Source organism: Drosophila novamexicana, unplaced genomic scaffold (genome assembly GCF_003285875.2).
Source record: "Drosophila novamexicana strain 15010-1031.04,08,12 unplaced genomic scaffold, DnovRS2.1 tig00004555-arrow-pilon, whole genome shotgun sequence".
Taxonomy (NCBI): domain Eukaryota; kingdom Metazoa; phylum Arthropoda; class Insecta; order Diptera; family Drosophilidae; genus Drosophila; species Drosophila novamexicana.
Window position 1 is genome coordinate 4,260,398 of NW_020825052.1, and position 18,474 is coordinate 4,278,871.

General features: G+C 40.3%; 2 protein-coding genes across 2 annotated transcripts; one reads left to right on the forward strand and one right to left on the reverse strand.

The window, feature by feature from the left end:
• Window positions 1-4,240: 4,240 nt before the first annotated feature.
• LOC115770336 (odorant receptor 67d) lies at window positions 4,241-5,518 on the reverse strand. Its single transcript, XM_030715574.1, has 3 exons — window positions 4,758-5,518; window positions 4,504-4,693; window positions 4,241-4,450 (listed from the first exon to the last, which is right to left on the reverse strand). Exons 1-3 carry the CDS (start codon window positions 5,516-5,518, stop codon window positions 4,241-4,243), a joined length of 1,161 nt encoding a protein of 386 aa, XP_030571434.1.
• Window positions 5,519-10,956: 5,438 nt separating this feature from the next.
• On the forward strand, window positions 10,957-17,152 carry LOC115770338. The gene is made up of 6 exons (XM_030715575.1): window positions 10,957-11,106; window positions 11,225-12,113; window positions 12,186-12,315; window positions 12,381-16,036; window positions 16,256-17,004; window positions 17,084-17,152. The coding sequence occupies exons 1-6, from the start codon at window positions 10,987-10,989 to the stop codon at window positions 17,150-17,152; spliced, it is 5,613 nt and encodes a 1,870-aa protein (XP_030571435.1). The 5' UTR covers window positions 10,957-10,986.
• Window positions 17,153-18,474: the final 1,322 nt, after the last annotated feature.

The window sequence follows — 18,474 nt, forward strand, 5'->3', positions numbered from 1 at the left end:
CAAGGCTCTCACAGGACACTGGATACAGCACGCAGGATACTGACAGTGGCAGTCGCTTTTATTATAATGCGCACCCATACCTTGCACGAAGGTAGCTGGCGTGGCCTACACAATCCTGGTAGGCGGGTAGCGGTTAGGGGAAAGTGAAAGCGAAAAATTGAAATGTGAAATATTTTTAAAAACCAATTTCGTTTAGCCGCCGCCCCACAAGTGGGCCGAGTAGCTGCTGGCCAAGGCAGAGGAGTTGGTACCAAAAAAAAAAAAAAGAAAAAATGCCATAAACGAAATTGTTTTGTGCTGAATTTGTAAGAATTTCATTGAAGCTAAGCAACAATAATGTGAACAGACATATAGTAAATGTTATTGCAGCTTGCCTTCTACAAATGTACAAGAGAAGTAAAAAGTTAGACATTTAAATAATGTTAAGCCTATTTAAGTGCAACCTCCCTTTCGAAGAGAACCCTAGATGCGTATTGTTTTCTAATTTAACACCACACAAACAAAACCTGAACTGACTTTCAGTGGCTGTCATAAGCACTTCATAATTAGCACACCCAAAATTGGCACACTTTATTCAGAGGCCAACCCTCGATGGCCGCTAACAAAAGAAAGCGGCTTGCGGTGAAAGTGAAATTGCGAAAATAGGCGCAAAAAGGCAACACACAACAAAGGGAATTAGCAAACATGACAATGTAAATGACACAAAAGACAAACACTCACACACACACACACAGGGATTACGACCCTCAGTTCGACTTTGTGACTTAATTGCTTTGACATTTGACGCTGTCAATTTGGCAAAACTGCAAGAGATCGATAAACGATTGGCAAACAGCTACAAACGAGGGTTGTTGCCTTTCCCTTAGCGAGGGGATAATGTGGATTTGTTAAATTGTCGGGGCGTTTTTGCTAATATTGCAACCTGTTGAGCTCCATTGATAATTAGCTTATAGTTGGGTTCTTGGCGAACTGTTTGGGCATCAGATTGTAGCAGCTGCGGACATAGATCAGCCGTAGGCAGCCGTGACAATTAGCGTCCTGGGAGTTTCTCACGCGTCTTTGGCTTCGCTTGCATAATGCATGAGGCCTGCTGCTCCTGGAGGCAGCCACTCTCAGAAAACGTGCCCTGACTTGGGTCTCATCGCCGCCTTGGCCTTTGTCAGAGGCTGCCAGCAGCCTGCGTGACAGGAAGCAAATGTCCTGTTGTGTCACTCATATGCAAATTGCCAGACTGCTAGGCTGCTTTTTAGTCTTATTTTTTTTCACCGTCACATCGTCTGCTTCTACCTATTAATTAGAATAATAATTAATAAAGCAGCTTCTTGAGTAGGCTGCACGTGCGCAAAGTAATGCACGAATCTTCAACCCCTTGGCTGCCGTGCGTCTCAGAAGCGCATAAATTAGTTGCCTCATTGGCAGCCGCTCAGCGGTTGAGCAAGAGGCTGGGCAGATGCTGGGGCTGGTGCAAGTTACCTGCCAAAAAGCAAACCAATTAAATTACAACAAACAGCAAATGATGCGTACTTAAACACGTCGACGTGATGTGAAAACGAATACCGAATGAGAGCCAAGACCCTGCCGAAGTGTAACTAAATATGATTTTGCTGTTCGTTGGGTTCGACTGGAATTTTAGGGTTAATCGAAAACTCAATTTAAATTTGCATATGATTCCTATTTTATTTACGAAAAAAAAAAAATATATATATATATATATATGTATACCCAAGTTAAGGGGAGGTTGGGTTGAAAGTCGAACTTTTTTTTGGTTTTTGATTTTTTTCGTTTTTTGGCTGGACAGCTGTCGAATGACTGGCAAAGTTTAGCCGCATTTTTGTAGCCATTTCTTTGACGTTGTTTTCCCTGAGTTTCAACAACATTTCAAATGTGCACACACTTCCTGCATAGACAAAAAATTACGACAACAACAACTCGAATAGCAAAAGGACCGCATCCGCAGCCGCATCCTGCTCAGCTGCTGCCTCATCGGCTGCTGCGTATGCAAATTTTTTCCTGAAACATTTTCGTTTTGTTAGCAACCTTTTTACGAGCATTATTTCATTTTTTGTTCCTTTTGGGACCCGTTTTCCCGATTGAATGCAGAGTGAAGCATTCTGTTGTCTCGACAATATGTAACTGACACTTGAAGGGGTGTTCAAGCAACATTTGATGTTGTTGTGATAACCGAACACGACAAAAAATAATGTTAAAATAAAAAAAACATCAGCTACAGTCAACGCGCAGCAATCTCTAATGTAAAAACTCCATTAGCAGCATTAGCAGTCAGCATTGGAAGAGCGTAAACAGTGGCCCCTAAAAGTTGTCGCATGTTTGATGATTTACTGAAATATAAGCCTGATTTATGATGCAAAAAATTTACGGGCAGGCCACAAAAACAAGTTGCCGTTTTCCAAATGTCGTCTAGTACATTAAAAGTGGCCACATTCTTGACAAAAAAAAAACGGATAAAATGGTCAAAAAAAGAAGAAAACCATCAGCCGCAGCATGCGTTTGAGCCAAATTGATATGGGCCATTAGGGTGGCTAAAATTCTTATATTTTTTTGATGATTTTTCTTCGGCTTAATGCTCCAGACACACGTGTAGCTCCTTGGATTTTCTTCGAGCTCTTTTCAGATGGGCAATTTATGGGGTTGCAGCGCATTTTATGAGAGCTACATTAATCTGTACAGCAGTTTTATACATAATAATAATAATACATAATCATTTGTGCAATAATATTGGCAGTAAATAATAGCTAAAGAAAAATAAAAAAAAGGAAAAATATTTCAAATTAAATAATAGAAAATGGCATTGTTGTGGAAATACCTTTAAAATTAATTGAATTCCAGAGCTGAAAGATTGTAATAAAAATGTTCTCCGCCAGTTTTTAAAATTCTTGATACCTTTTTCCGGCCACAAGTCGAACACCTCCGAAGAGTGTGTATATCGTTTAATATGCCTCATCAAAAGTGGAAATTTTCCAACTTTTCTCCACAAAAATACGCGCAGAAGGAACAAATATGGCGGCGCTTGAACAGCTTTGGGGTCGCCTTATCCCGAGGCAATGATGAATAACGGTGCTTAGGCGCCGGACATTTGATTAATGATGCGTTTAGCGCCCCAGCGCGGGGCAACTTGCGCGCGCACACAATTTTCTACGCCATTTTTTTTTCTAAGTAAAGAAAAATGAAAATAAAAACGCAGCGCACACTATTTCTCACAATTTTCAGTAGATTTTTTATGCCTGGGCATAACTTTATTTTATTAGCACTACGTGGCAATCTGCTGGATTTTCGTGGCATTAAAAGACAATTTTTACAACTTACCAGAGATGAATTTTTCTTTGCTTGTTCATTTTATACCCCGTGGCCACAGCTGATGTTGGGTATTATAAATGTGTCCTTTTGATTTTCACGTTTACATAAAATGCAAGTAGTTCTCTTTATTCTCAGCTTTAACTCAACTTCTCAAAAGAGAAAAAATTGAGTTAAAAACAAAATTAACGGATACAAATTTGACTTTTGCCACAATATTCTTGTGTCATGCGATAAACCAAATGGAAGTGGATATATTAAGCACGCGGTATCTGGAAGACGAGTCTTTACACAGTTTTTATATTTCACTTTATACACTTTGTGGCAGACGTCCGTCATTTTTTTGTGGCCAATAAAGCTGCAGACCGATGTTTATTAAATTCTTGCGGGCAAGTTCATTAGACAAAAAGCTGAAATTAATCAGCAGAGCAGCACTGCCTCACTCCCCGTCACATCCATGCTCCATGTAAGCTGACAGTCGATTGGCCATACTGTAGACATCCAGCATCAGCTGCAGCTCATTGTGCTGACATGGAATGCAAAATATTGTCCACGGAGAGGGAGAAAACACTGCTCGGATAGTGGCGTGTATATGGGCAATCAATTTAGGGAATATGCGACAAGTTGTCCTTGAAGAAGGAATAATTTAAATACTATGTTTCACAATCCTTAGTATTAATACTGAATCAGATATGAGATCGCTCGCCAAGGGCTCACTTGAGCACTGAATGCGATATTTAAGATTATAAAAACAATCATTATTACGACAAAGATGATCAAATACATGTCGCCATCAAAATTATTTTGGAGGAAAAAAAAACAAGTCAAATTTATTAAACTTTTCTGATGATATATAAAACAGATATTTATTTATTATACAAAGAGCTGTAAGCTTTATGTGAAAATCAAATTTTTTTTGCTTCCCGTTCTACAAGTAGGTAATTAGCATCATGCTAAAACTATATATACCCTTGGTTAACTGCAGGGCAGTAGCCATCGAAAGTGGGAGTACATCAGCTGCAGTTAGAACCAGTTCATTCTGCGACTTGGCTAGCATGAGAATCACGATCTTTTGCTCTTTAACCGGCAGCTCGTACCACAACAAAGTCGAGTAGATTTCATTTGTAAAGTGTTCATTCTATAGAGGAGTTTTTGATAATTTTCAGCTGATTTCAGCTAACACATCCTTACCGTGTTCTCCACTATGGTGCCCAGACCGCAAAAGGTGTACAGTACTATAAACGAATACATCAAATAGGCGGGAGCTGAGGGCCAGACCTTCATAAACATGCAAGAAATGGTGCACAAAATGCTGACGCAAGCCGTTGAAAGCTGGACGAACATAACAGTTTTGAAGACTTTCTTCGTTCCGTGCAGAATTCTAAAAAATTTAAACTTATATCGAGATTGTTTAGGGGACGTGAATGTTGACTTTACATACATACTTTACATACTTTTGGTGCCAGGCCAGAAGTTCCCAAAATATGCTGTGCATCTCCTCATACTTATCGTTCTGCAGGACCAGCTCGTTGAGCTCTTCGAATTTCACTCTAAATATGTCCTTTAGTAGCGGCACATTGATGATAAACAAAAAGAGGTACATATCGCCACCAAAGTTACCAAATGCACCAAAGATCAAGCACATGATGTGCAGTGTGATCAGCATCAGATGTCCGCTGTCGCTATTGTGATCGATACCCGGCACTAGGAAATGTAAGACCATCAGCTTCTGATTGTAGGCGACGAAATGGAACAAGGGATAGCAGATCATAAAGGTCACGAGACTCGTGTACACCCATATGAAGGCCACCATTAGGTTCCAGAAGGTATTGATGCGCTTGTGCAGATATTTTGTATATTCCCCGTCTTTTCCCTCGTACTCCTTGTAAATGGACTCATAGGTGCCCTGTATGTTACGCATTAGTGACGCATTTGCCACACAGGTCAACAACTTCGTTAAACCCTGAATCGCTGAAGCAGCCACGGCAAATGCTTGCAATATTATCGTCCAGTCGTTATTCAATACCACGCCCACATAAATCGTATACAAGGTACAGGCAAAAAAGAAGATAACGGAGGTGATTACAACATAAGTCAGCGCCCACATTCGATAGTTAGGATCAGAGACATCTGTGCCACAGAAGCCTGCACAAAAGCGAATGACTTTCACGATCGCACAAAACCGGGATACAGCCGTTTTGGTCATTGTAAGAAAATGTAAACAATAAAACAGTCAACAATAGAAGCCTTTACCAGAGACTGAGAAGCAATACGCCAAAAACATTCCTTTTATTGCTCTAAGAAACTGACATAATATGTCAAAATATTGACAACTTAATGGGCCAAAAGGATTCTTTTTTATTTAACAATATAATGGGTCAATTAAATTAGTTTTAATTGCCTTGCCTTAATAGGTCTAATTGTTTTAAATTGCAGAGGAACCATACTAAATGCTCTGTTTTCTGTTAGCCATAATATGATTTATATCATTTAACGTGAGGCGCTTCCGGGCCCACCCGCTTTATGCATGGGCACATTCAACACCCTAACCAAAAGCTGCACGCAATTGATTTAATATACAATTTTTTAATAAAATCTGCTGTCGAAAAAGAGAAATGTAAGCCAAAAGAAACGAGAAAAACTGAAATGAGCTGGACAAATTTTTGTTGTGAAACCGACGCTTAAATACCTTACAAAATATTTATATTATATGCCACCATATACTAAAATATCTGAAATTTTAAGTTTATTTAATCAGATTTTGATACGCAAGTTGAGTAAGGATGCTATAACAAATTGAGAAAATAATTATGTTAGTCAAACTAGTTTTTTGTAGGTATTTAATAATCTGAACCTAACTAAAAATTCGAGACTTTTAGTATACTTAGAGCAAGATACGCTTACCCTCCTTTATCAGGAAGTATGCCAAAGTCCAGCTAACAACTGCTCTAATATTTCAATAAATTTATACAACGCACACGCTCCCTTGGTAAATCCTGCTACTTCTGCCTGCTTCCAAATCTCGCATCAAATTTTTTTTCTCCCAAACCGGAAGTGGAAAAGAAAATGTAAAGCGCCTAAGCTTGGGCCCAACAACTAATAAAGGCTATCAACAACAGCTCAAACAGCACCAACAACAACAACAACAACAACAAAGTCCTAACAACGTGCAATGGACAATGGAAAACTGGCGCAAAACAAACAGCAAGAAGCAGAAGAAGAAGGAGCAGCAGCACGCGTTGCTGGCAGCGGAGTTGAGAATATTTCTTCATACGCACTCAAGTGTATATTTTCTCATTTTCTTGCATTTAACTTAAAATTTGCTTTGAAGTTTTGACATTTCATAAAGCAGATTTCGTTTCCCACCCAATGTAGATTTTTATTTATACACAACAAAAATGTTCTTCCTTTTTTTTCTATCGAAAATCCAAGCAAACAAAAGTAAAAGCTACGTCGACGGCGCCTGCAGAAAATTTCAGTTTCAATCACCCCTGCGGAAGGTGTGGCCTCAACAACAAAACAGCAAAAAAAAAAACGACCCTCACAAGCCCTGGCCTGTGCGTGCTCCCAGTCCAAATCCCTCCCTGCCCAGACTTGTGCTCACATAAGCCAGGCGCGGCGTATACTTAATATGAAAGACGATGACGAGGTTGGCTTAAAGTAGCCAAGGCGACGTTGAAAAAGCTGCCGCAGAAGTTCGACGTAGGCCTTTGAGGCAGCTAATGCTGCCTCACAAAATTACTGGCTCGTTAGTTGCCAGGTAGCAGCGACGCCGGCAGCGCAGCGACAGAGACAGCGACAGCGACTTCCTGTCTCACATGCTCTCTCACGATGTGCGTTTATTCCTTACTCGCTTGCACACGCACAGGCCTCTCGGTGGTTGAGGGGCATGGCTGCTGCCTCAGGATACGCTAATTTCCAGTCACACATTTCCAGTGGAAAGTGCGTGTACAACTGCCGCTGGCCGACAGGCGGCGCCACCGTCCACGCGACCTCGTCTCTACTAATTGCCAGCTCGTTGCCACTTGTTTTGGCTTGTTTATCTCTAATTATATTTTAATTTGCACAATGTTTCTGATTGTCAGTTTTTCTGCGTTTTTATTTTTCGCGCACTGCCTCAAAGTGTTTGCTCTGCACGCGCGGCATCCCGGCGCACATTTTAATTGCAATTATGGAAGGCCGACGCTTCGGCGATTCTCAAGGCTTGTCCTTGCCACAAGGCGTTGTGCTTGGCACGTAGCAGCATCAATGGGCCACTAATTATACCGGCAGGACCTGGCTACCCGCCACGGCACCAAATTTATGCCGAATCTTTCAGTTGTTTGGGGGTAATTACTTTATGGACTCAAGGAAATTGAGCGAATGCACAAATTCGAAATTTTAAACAGTGCCATCAGAGACAATTGGGAACAGTGGGCTGAAATATCTTAAAGTGGCATGTCTTTTCGTGAGTAACTCGTTTGGCTGTGTTCAGACACCAGAGAACTGCAAGTCAGGCAACTTCTTGAGAAATGCTGCCAAAACTTCGCATCGAAAAAATCAACCGAATATTTTCATAGATGGGTTTTACTGAAGCCAGTCACGTACGGGGCAGCTCATTTCCTGGCCACGGGTCGCAAAGGTGTCAAACGGATGTAGAGACGTGCCGCGTATGCACAATGTCCTGCCGGAGCTTGTGGGCTCCGCCCGGTAATCAACGAAACCCGAGAAAACCGCGCCCCAACTCAAGTTTAGGCAAACTTTAAACGTTTCCTAATTGTCAAACTGCCGCTGGCCGACTTCCTTGCGTACAGGACACGAAGTGCCACACAATTAAACAGCGCCAGCAAAACCGCCAAAAGACAAGAAAAGTAAAAAGTAAAAAAAAAAACAAACAGAAAGAAAAGAAACCCCAAGCAATGCCGTAGGAAAGCTGCAGGCGAACGCGCGCTATGTTAATTAATTTGCCAGGACATCCGTGACGAGAATCGGTGGGAGGAAGGGGGCAGGACTGTAGCAGCGTGTTTATTTTATGCCGTCGCGCTTAAGTGGTAAGCCCCATTAACAACTGCCTGTCGTTTGGCAGCGAAATAATGGCGTTAGATCATCGTCTCCCTGGCCAGGACACTGGCTAAGGACGAACGCTCAGCAGTGTGCGTCATTTGAGCGCTGAAAGCTTTCAGCGTAAACTGTTGAAAATTAAGAAATGTTTCTCCACACTCCACACTCCACGCTCGCACACAAACACACCCACCCAACTAACCAACTACACAACTGAGGTCCCAGCCGCAGTTCTGATGCCCCCTGGTTCAGGTTCCATCATCGTCATATTTCATGGCTTTTCTGGGTTCTGCTCTGTTGTTTTATGGGCGCCATTTGGACTTGATGTTGTCCTTGCTGTTGTTGTTTTCGTTGAGTAGTTACCATTGTTAATGTCCTGGCAACCACAAATGGCGACCAATCTGCGCCCAACCACCAGCGCAACGGGCGACGGCCGGTCTTTGGTTTGTCTTTTGCGGTTTCCTTCTGTATTTCTCTCTTGGATGTTTTTCTTTAATTTTCTTCCTGGCCAAGTGGCTTGCTTGTGGGCGCGCTTACAATAATTAGATGTAACGGATATTGTAATTGGTGTTAAATTGCGCCAGAGGCCGCGTTATTGCTTGTCATATTTAAGGCTGCGGGGGCGTGGATACGATATTTTTCTAAAACCAGAACACGCTAAGTTTTTTTGAGTATTGAAAACACGATTTTGGGCTCATTTTTTTAAGACTATAATTTATTAACGTTAAAGCAGAATTAAAAAATTTCTTCGTATTTCATATAAACATTTCGTTAAGCTATGATAAAACACAACTCGAATACTTGTTTAGTTCTCGAGCACATGCACTATTTCAAAGTTTCATAGAACTTCACGCAAGGACATATAAGAACAAACTGAATAAACGTATCCTGAACAAATTTAACGTGATCAGCGACAATCTTACCTGACTGTCGACTGTCTCCTGGCAAAAAAAACTCTCAGATTCGAATCTCAGCCTTCTCATGGCCGGCAATTAGCATGACAATGTCTGGGATAAATTCAGGAAGCGAGGGCACAATGCTGAAAGGGGTTAAGCTAAAGCACAAACAAGTTCTGATGGGCACACAAAAGAGGCTTGAGCCTTATGACAGGATATGATTGAGTTTGAATTTGAATGTGAGAGGCCGTCGGTGCTGGCAATACAAGCACAAAAGAGCAACGCGTGTGAAACGATTAACGAACTAAAAATTCTTTAATTCAATTTACAGAATCTCGACTGTCTATATACTTATTTGTCCCCAAGGAGTAAACTTGCCAGGCAGACCTCGTACATGAATCTCATAGCAGCATTTGCATAAGTTGCGTCTGCGCTTGCTTTGGCTGCCCTTTCAGAACTTTGTTTCTAACTCTCTAATCGAATTAGCAACAGTTAACCGGAAGTGCAAAAATCTGCCACCGCGTTCACCTTTGTACTTGTGTGTATATCTCATTGTTTGTTGTGTTTATTTTGCACTGCAGTTTTTATTGTGGTGCGGTGCATTTTATTTTTATTTGATTGTTCGCACATCAGCGGGTAGCCTTCGCCGCCGGCCTCAGCTCCTAAAAGACCCACCCAAAATCGAGTTTGCTTGCAAATTTTTGCATTCACATTTGCATTTGAATGTGGCTCGCGTGCGGGGCATGAATCATTTATCGCTGTTGCTGTTGATGATGATTCAAGTATCGATTTGCATTGATTTGCATTTCAATTGCACTTTTTCGACACTTTACAATGGATTATTTTGCAGTTGCATAAACTCGATCCCATCCAAACAGATGCGGTCCAATGTGATGTGATTTATTTATGGGCTGCATTTCATTTCAAGTGATTCGCTTGCGGTTCAACTGCTGATGCTGTCGTTGTTGTTGTTGTTGTTTTTGATATTGTTGTTGCTGCTGCAAATAATGAGGCTTTGTTTCTAATTGTCCGTATCTAATGATAGCCCTTGAGTTTTGACATTTGCATGTACATATGTACTCGTAGAATTAAATACATTTGTGCATTATAATTTCGCCTTCAAACTGTCCAAAAGACAAGCCCCAGCTGCCTTGCCAATCTCCGAGTATCTACATATGGCATCTATTTCCTCAACGCGCACAGTTTTCGCATTTCGATGCTGTAATATTTCATTGAATTAAATCATGTCATCATTCGGGCTGAATCACATTCAAAGTGCAGCAGCCGTTTACTGGGAAATGCTGGGTTTCTTATTGGATTATATGACATAACTTAATGTACAGCATTTCTCATGTAACCATGTAACGCAGTTAATCAATGCTTCTTTAATACCGTTAAAAAACGTTCTAACGTTAAGAACTATTTAAATATAAATCTGTTATTCATATGAGTTTTTTTATCTACTGACCGCGGCTATCAACAATCAACTACGTGCTAAATCTAGAGATGAGCGGAATTGTGATTTGAGTATCACTGTAGAAATTGCAGTCTTGACACATTCATAACAATTTTTAAATCGATAGTAATTTTGATAGTAATCATTCCAAAGCAGTTACTTTAGATAGTTAGTCGCAGTGTGAATCGATGTACTATTTTTGACAGCCTCGAGTCTTCTGCTTTTTTTCTTCTGTAAATTTATACAGATTTTGCTCAAGAGTTATAAATAGGTGTTTTAATTATGAAAAAACAAAGCGCTAAAAAGCGACCAGTTACCGAAGATGAAAATAAATCGCGAAAGAAAACAAAAACAGAGAAATTTCCAATTGGTGATGGCGAAAGAGCAGACACAGAAAGATCAGTAAGTAAATAATCATATTGTATCTGGACGGCGTGCACCAAGGCACCAAGGATATGACAGTCTGAAAATATGATATGCTATGAACAATATCGGCAACAATTAAAATATTCGTTTACAGTTATCATCGAACACACCAAGCTCGTCGTCACAAGAATCTGAAGTATGTAGCTTCAAGGACTTTCGGTCAGATCTAACTAACGTTACGATGTCAAAAACCGAACGCAGTCTAGAGCCCTTACCGTCAGATGTGGGTATTGGGGATACTTTTGGACTCCCATTTATGTTCAACGACGATATGCAATTTGTGGAATCATTTGATCTGCCGAATAACGTTGATAATCAGCAGTATAACTCATTCAAGCCTCCAGATTCAGATGTTGAGTTAGATACAATCGTACAACCCATTTGTTTCAATGATATGCAAGTATTCCAAAGTTCGGTGAACGAACAGGTCAATAAATACAGTCCTAAAACTAATCGAACTAATGATGCTTTCGAGGACAAAGAGGAAATGGAAAATAAAGAACTAACAGCTCAACGGCTTTCCAGTTTCGAAGAAGAGTTATTGGCAACACTAACGACAACAAAATCGAGAAAAGACGAACTGTGTTCCGATGATGATATTGAAGAGGCTTTGGCAAAGCTCCCTCGAAAAGCCCTGTTTAAAGATAGGAAACACTCACTCCTACAAAAATTAAGCGATACGGTGGCAAGCAGCAAATCTAATGCTGAAAGTTGCGATAATTCCGATTTCGAATTTAGCGATTCGATATCATCGGAAATTGGACAGATAGACGATTCCAATGACGAATCACATTCATCTTATTCACCCATTTCCTTTGAAAATTCTGATGACAATTTGGAAAAGGAGGGCGAGTCTAGTGGGAGAGTGAAGAAATTAAGTCGCAAACACTTGTCCCCGAACTGTGATAAAAATCCAAATATCTTAAATATGGAGGTCGCCCTTGCAGGACTTGTGAATTTGGATGATGTTAGGCCCACTACTGGTGAGGATCTTTTGTGACAAGGCACAGCCATAATATCATGCCATACGTAATTCTTAACCAACTTCCTTTTAGATTCTGCCCCGAAAGCTACGAATCAGAGTTCGAAATCAACGAAGTTTCCAACACCATCAAAAGTTCAGCTGATGCAACGATTATTGAACCAACAAACCTCATCTAGAAAGAATAACTCCACTCACAAGAGGTGATTCACATATAAATTTATAATAAGTACCTCAGATAACTAGTATTTAACCTCATATAATTTAGCCAACCGCTTTCGCAAGAACCGCTTTCGTTTATCGCAGAGGCGATGCAAGCAACAGACCCCATATTTCCCAATTTAAAGCCTGTGGAATTGACGGAAACAAGTGAGTCGCCAATCAAATCCAGTGCATCTCCAAAAAGCCAATCAGCTGAGGAACAAAAAATTAACATTGATTCACGCACGCAAAGTGGCGATAATAATAGCCCAGGAAATTCAGGAAGCAGAGAATCTTCTTCTGTTAGTTGCGCAGAGAAAAAACGACACCTCGAAGAGAAATTAACGAAAATGTCAAGTACTCCGAAGGAGAGAGATGAGAAGTGCAACATTTCACCTGGCAGTAATATGTTTTCGCCACGTTCAGCTAAGGACACGGACAGCGATGATTCGGTTTGGCGACGTAAGTCTCAAGCGTCGAAAAATGATGGTCACAGAGATTTTTACGAAGATGATAGCACATTTGAAGATGACAAGCTTAACTCTGACGATGATGAAGACCATACGAATTCGGATCTACCTTATTCAAATCTGCTAAACGATTACGAGCAACTCTTTCATGAGATTCGCAAGATTATCGATAGAGTTCCCAATCGCTTTAAGTATGAAATATACAATCTTCTGTATCCAACGTTGGCAGTGGTCTATCTCCGAATGATTTCCAGCGGGAAGTACCGAAAGGGCAAGGCGTTTGTGGAGAGCTGTCTACGTTATATTGATCATTCATACATGGCTCGTGTGGATAAGCTAATGGTATTGCAAACCCCGGGTGATATGCCCAATAAGGCTAGAAAGTTGATCAGCGACGAAAACGCACAGGTTCCAGTCTCCATGTTTGAAGAGACTTACTATGTATTGCTGCTCTGCATGGAGTCCTGGAGTCGTTCCCTACAGATGACCTTCATAAGGCATTTCGACCTATATCCTGACTATAACAACGGCGAACCCCGTCAGCATAGTCGCATTGGCTCTGTTATTTTGGATAAAATATTCTGGGCTACTCCCGAAACAATCAAAGACAATAAAGAGAGCAGTCCGCGACCAATGCGGCGCAGACGCTTTAAGAAGGACAAACCATCTCCCACGAGAAACGTTCATTTACCATCAGGCAATCGTCTCTATACTCCCACTCCAAAGCGTTGGGATTTGGAACGCCATAAAGACGACGAGGAACGCCGGGTGCCGCTTAACCGCAACAACCTGCCATCGACTTATCTATACACGGCACTTGAGAGTGTTGAGACTATAATCTGTGCCACATTCTCCAACAAAACCACAATGCTCTCAATTGGCACCGCCTCCTCCGCAATCCACGTTTTCGCGCTGACAGCCTCAAAATTGGTGCAGATCAAGTCGGCCAAGTGCCTTAAGAGGCTTGACACAAGCATGTCCGGCATAGACGAGAGCATGTTGGACGCGACCAAAAGAAAAACAAGACGCACACTCTATGGACACCAAGGAGCCGTGTACGGATGCACATTTGCTCCACATGATCGTTTCCTGCTCAGCTGCGCGCAGGATCGCACTGTGCGTTGTTGGTGCCTGCTCTCCTGGAGCTGCGTTGTCGTCTATCCGGGACACTGTGGGGCTGTCTACAGCGTTAGCTATGCACCGTTAGGTTATTATTTCGCTACAGCATCGGATGATCGCACGGCACGCATTTGGACGCAGGATAGCAAGAAGTCAGTCTGCATACTTGTCGGACATTTGGCGGAGGTTGTCTGCTGTCAGTTCCATCCAAACAGGCATTACCTGGCCACTGGCTCCGCCGACTGCACTGTGCGCATGTGGGACATTGTTAAAGCCGTTCAGGTACGCATTTTCAGTGGTCACAGAAGTACTATTAATGATCTGGCCTACTCCATGTGTGGACGATACTTGGCCTCCGGAGCTGACGATAACTTTCTTATTATTTGGGATGCTGATAAAGAGGAATTGGTTCGCTGCCTGTCTCATCACACTGCACCCATTAACTGCATTAAGTTTGCGCTGGATAATAAACTGTTAATGGTAGGTGGCAATGACTGCCAGATGACCATTTGGGATTTCGAGCGCTTGGTTCAAGAATATGATCCTGAGAAACAAAAAACGACTAACAGCCATAATAGCAGTGTCACGGCAACAGAGCCCAATAGATCAGAGCTAAGCAGTGAAGATTTCTTGATCAAGGCATATGCCAGCAGGGGAACCCCATTCTATACATTATGTATTACACGAAGAAACCTCCTGCTGGGTTTCTGTGTCAAGCGAGCTGATTATGCATTAAAGGAGTCAAAGCAAACATCTACTAACGATGCTAAATACACGGAATGGCTCGAATTTTTAGACATTCTAAAGCTGAAATCGATCTTTGCACAGACAAACAAAGGGGAATCGAATGAAATCGAAAGGATGGGAGAGCGAGAACAACTAATAAACCTCGATGTCGAAACCTCTGATGATGACCTTGAAGATTCATTTAAGTATGCACATGACGAATTCTTTGAGGATAAAGAAGATATGGAGTCATTTAGGTATTCTGAGTATGAATATTTTGAGGATGATGAAGATTCAGACACGCTTAGTAGTCCCGGTGTAGAATCCTTCGAGGATGATGACGAGGATTCGGAAATAATAGAGCATCCTAATTGCAAAGACACATTAAGCAATTCCAATACTGAATACGATTCCGATGATAGAGATGATTCCGATATTGAAAAGAATTCCAATATCGAAACTTTTGAAAGGGATGAATGCTCTGAAACATTAAAAGCCCCCAGTAATGAGAATATTGAAGAAAACTCTTATGGTGATATTAATGATAAAGAAACTGAGCTATCACGGAACTCCGACGTTGTATATTCTGAGGATGTTGAACAAGAGGCAGATAAACTAAAGAGTCCTAAGGTTAGAATAAGGAAGGAGAACACAAAATCATTATGCGGTTCCGATATTGAATATTTAGATAAAAATGAAGATGAACCAAAAAAAATAAACAAACCCTCGCATAATAATAATAGAGGATCCGAAATATTACCGAATAGCGATGCTGATAAAGGCACAGAATCATTTAGGTATCGGGGTGTGGAATGTTTTGAAGATGACAAAGAAGTATCTGAAAAAGTACAAAATTCCGATGAAGAATACTCTGAAAATTATGAAGAGTGCGTCGATGATAATAATGAAGAGTCAGAATTATCAGAATCTGTGAACGATCTTGAAACTGTAGAGGACGATGAAGAGTCAGAAAGTCTCGCTGCTAGATCCTCTGAAGATGAAAAAGACATAACTGAACCATTACTGAGTTCCGATGGCAATGATAAAGAAGAGGAGGATTCTGAAGAAGATTCAGATGAATTAAAGAATCCTGATGTTGGATGCCAAAATAATGATGAAGAAGCAACGACACAATTAAAGCATCACAATGTTGACTTTAAGGATAACGAAGAGGAGTTAGAAACACCAAAGACTTCCGACACCTTTGATGATGAAGAAGACACAGAACCGTTAACAAATCGGGGTAATGCAGGCGATTCAAAAATATCAAAAAATATTAAACAAAAGGTCAAAATAGTAGAGAGTGTCAATGTTGCATCCTTTACTTCTGATAATAATATCGAATCCCTAAAGAATTTCGATGTTGAAAATGAAGACGAAGATGATGAGGAGGAAGAGGATGATGAGGATGACGAAGATGACGAAGATGACGAAGATGATGAAGATGATGAAGATGATGAAGATGATGAAGATGATGAAGATGTTGAAGGTGAAGATGATGAAGATAAAGATGAAGACGAGGTAGATAAAGTTGAAGAAAACTTCGAAATTATAATAAACTCTGATGCTGAGAACTCTCACGATGACGGGAAGAAAGATAATTCCGATGTTGAATTCTTTGATGCAGATAAAGAGACGGTAGAGGTACAGAATTTTGATGTTGAAACCATTGAGGAAGATAAAGATCAATCAGAAATAATATTAAGTCATGAAGATAAGAGCAAGGAGGATGACGAGGAAGAGTTAAAAACAGAAGAGAACACCGATGTTGAATCTTTTGATAATGATATAGTAGAAACAGAAACCTCAATGGATTCCGATATTGAATCTTTTAAGGAAAACGAAGAGTCGGAAGTTGTGCAGAATATCGATCTTAAGAAGGTGGAAGAAAAGAATTATGGCGTGAAGCCAACGGTAGAAACTGATGATGTTGGAATAATAAGTAAACCTGATGTTGACAACATAGATGATGATGAAGAGTCAACAACTTATGTTAAATCTATTAATGATTATAAAGAAGTGACGGAACCATTCATAAATGCCGAAGCTGAATCCTCTGAAGAAGGTGAAGAAGTGTCGGAAGAGGCACTGAATTTCGATGCTCGTGAAGAAAAGCAGGATGATGAAGAGGATCTAATAACAGTAGAAAATGCCGATGTCAAATTATATTATGACAGTATTGAAGAGGCAGAATCCTCAAGGAATTCCGAAGATGAATCCTTGGAGGAAAATGAAGGGGTAATGAGAGATAATGAAGAGGAGCAAAAAATAAATACCGCTGTTAAATCCCTTAAGGAAAATGAAAAGAAGCCGGAAATAGTTAAGAATTCTGATCTTGAGTACTTGAATAACAATGAAAATAATTTAGAAATGGAAGTAATTCCCAATGTTAAATTCACTGAGGATGGCATGAGACATTCATTGTCCTCCCATTTTATATCCCTTGATTATATAGACGGGACAGATCCATTCAGCAATGTCGATGTTGAATCTCTTGAGAAACATGAAGGAGTCTTACAAATAGTAAATAATACCAAAGTTGACTTCATAAAGGGTGAAGAAAAACTTTTAGAAGTAGAAGATAATCCTGATGTTAAAGTTGAGCTATTTGTGAAGGATGAGGATGAATTAAAAACAATAGAAAATGGCAATGTGGATGAGGATACAAAAATATTAATGAAAGTCCATGTCGAATCTTTTAGAGACAACAAAGATACAGAACCATTTAATAAACCCAATGCTGAATCCGTATATAATCTTGAATTAGAATGCTTAGATAAAGATGAAGACCAACAAACTACTAAGCATTCAGAAGTTAGAAAAGCTAAAAATATTACACAATCCCGTTGAAACTTACGAATGCCATGAAAATTACGTAGCACTAAAAAATCTACATGTTCAATCTGTAAACGATGATATTGAGTCAGAAACATTAAGAAATCCGATTAAATATATGAATGTTCAATCCATGGGGCATAGGGAAGAGTCAAAAATGTTTAAAAATAATCCGAAGGTTGAGGATGTTGTAAAAAAATCAGAAACAGAAAAGACGATTAATTTGAAGCTCTTGAAAGCTAATAGTCAGCAGCATTGATTGATTTTGATATTGAAACAATGGATAATTAAGAGTCAGAAACATTAAAAACCTTGATTTAGGTTTAGAAATTAACAAGTACCGACGTTGAAACTATGGACGATCAAGAGCACGAAAGCTTACAAGATCCCACGTAACACATCAAATGAGATATAAAAACGTTATATGATTGTGACTTTTAAGCCAAAGAAGCTAACAAGAAAAAGGATGATGAGGACCCAGCAATATGAAAGAACCTTGATGTTACGTCCTCACATAATACATAGTCAGAAATAACAAAAGCTGCTGAGAGAAGAATTGAGAAAATTCGGAATCATTTGTGAATCCCAAAGCTAATGACATGAATGATAATGCACGCTACATTCGAGTACTGTGTACGAACTGAAATAAAACGATCAAAATGAGTGTAGTTGGTAAAAGAATAAACTGTGTTAAACTTAGAAGATAGGGGGCGATATATATTCCCACCTATAATCTATTTTCTTAATACATGCAGCTCTAATTTTGAGCCGCATTTTAAACTGTTGAGATTTTGTAAAAAGTAACCAAACCGAAAAAAATAAATAAATAATTCCTGTAGCAATAACGCTGCTCGACTACCCCCAAAGGAGCAGAAACAGTAACAATTTGACAGTTTCAAAAACTGGCCAGGCCACGTGCACCGCCCACCATCCGCCCAGCCACAAAAGGCGTGCAAAATTTATAGACGCACGCATTAAAAGCCGCCAGGCACGCTCGACTAACAGCGTCGC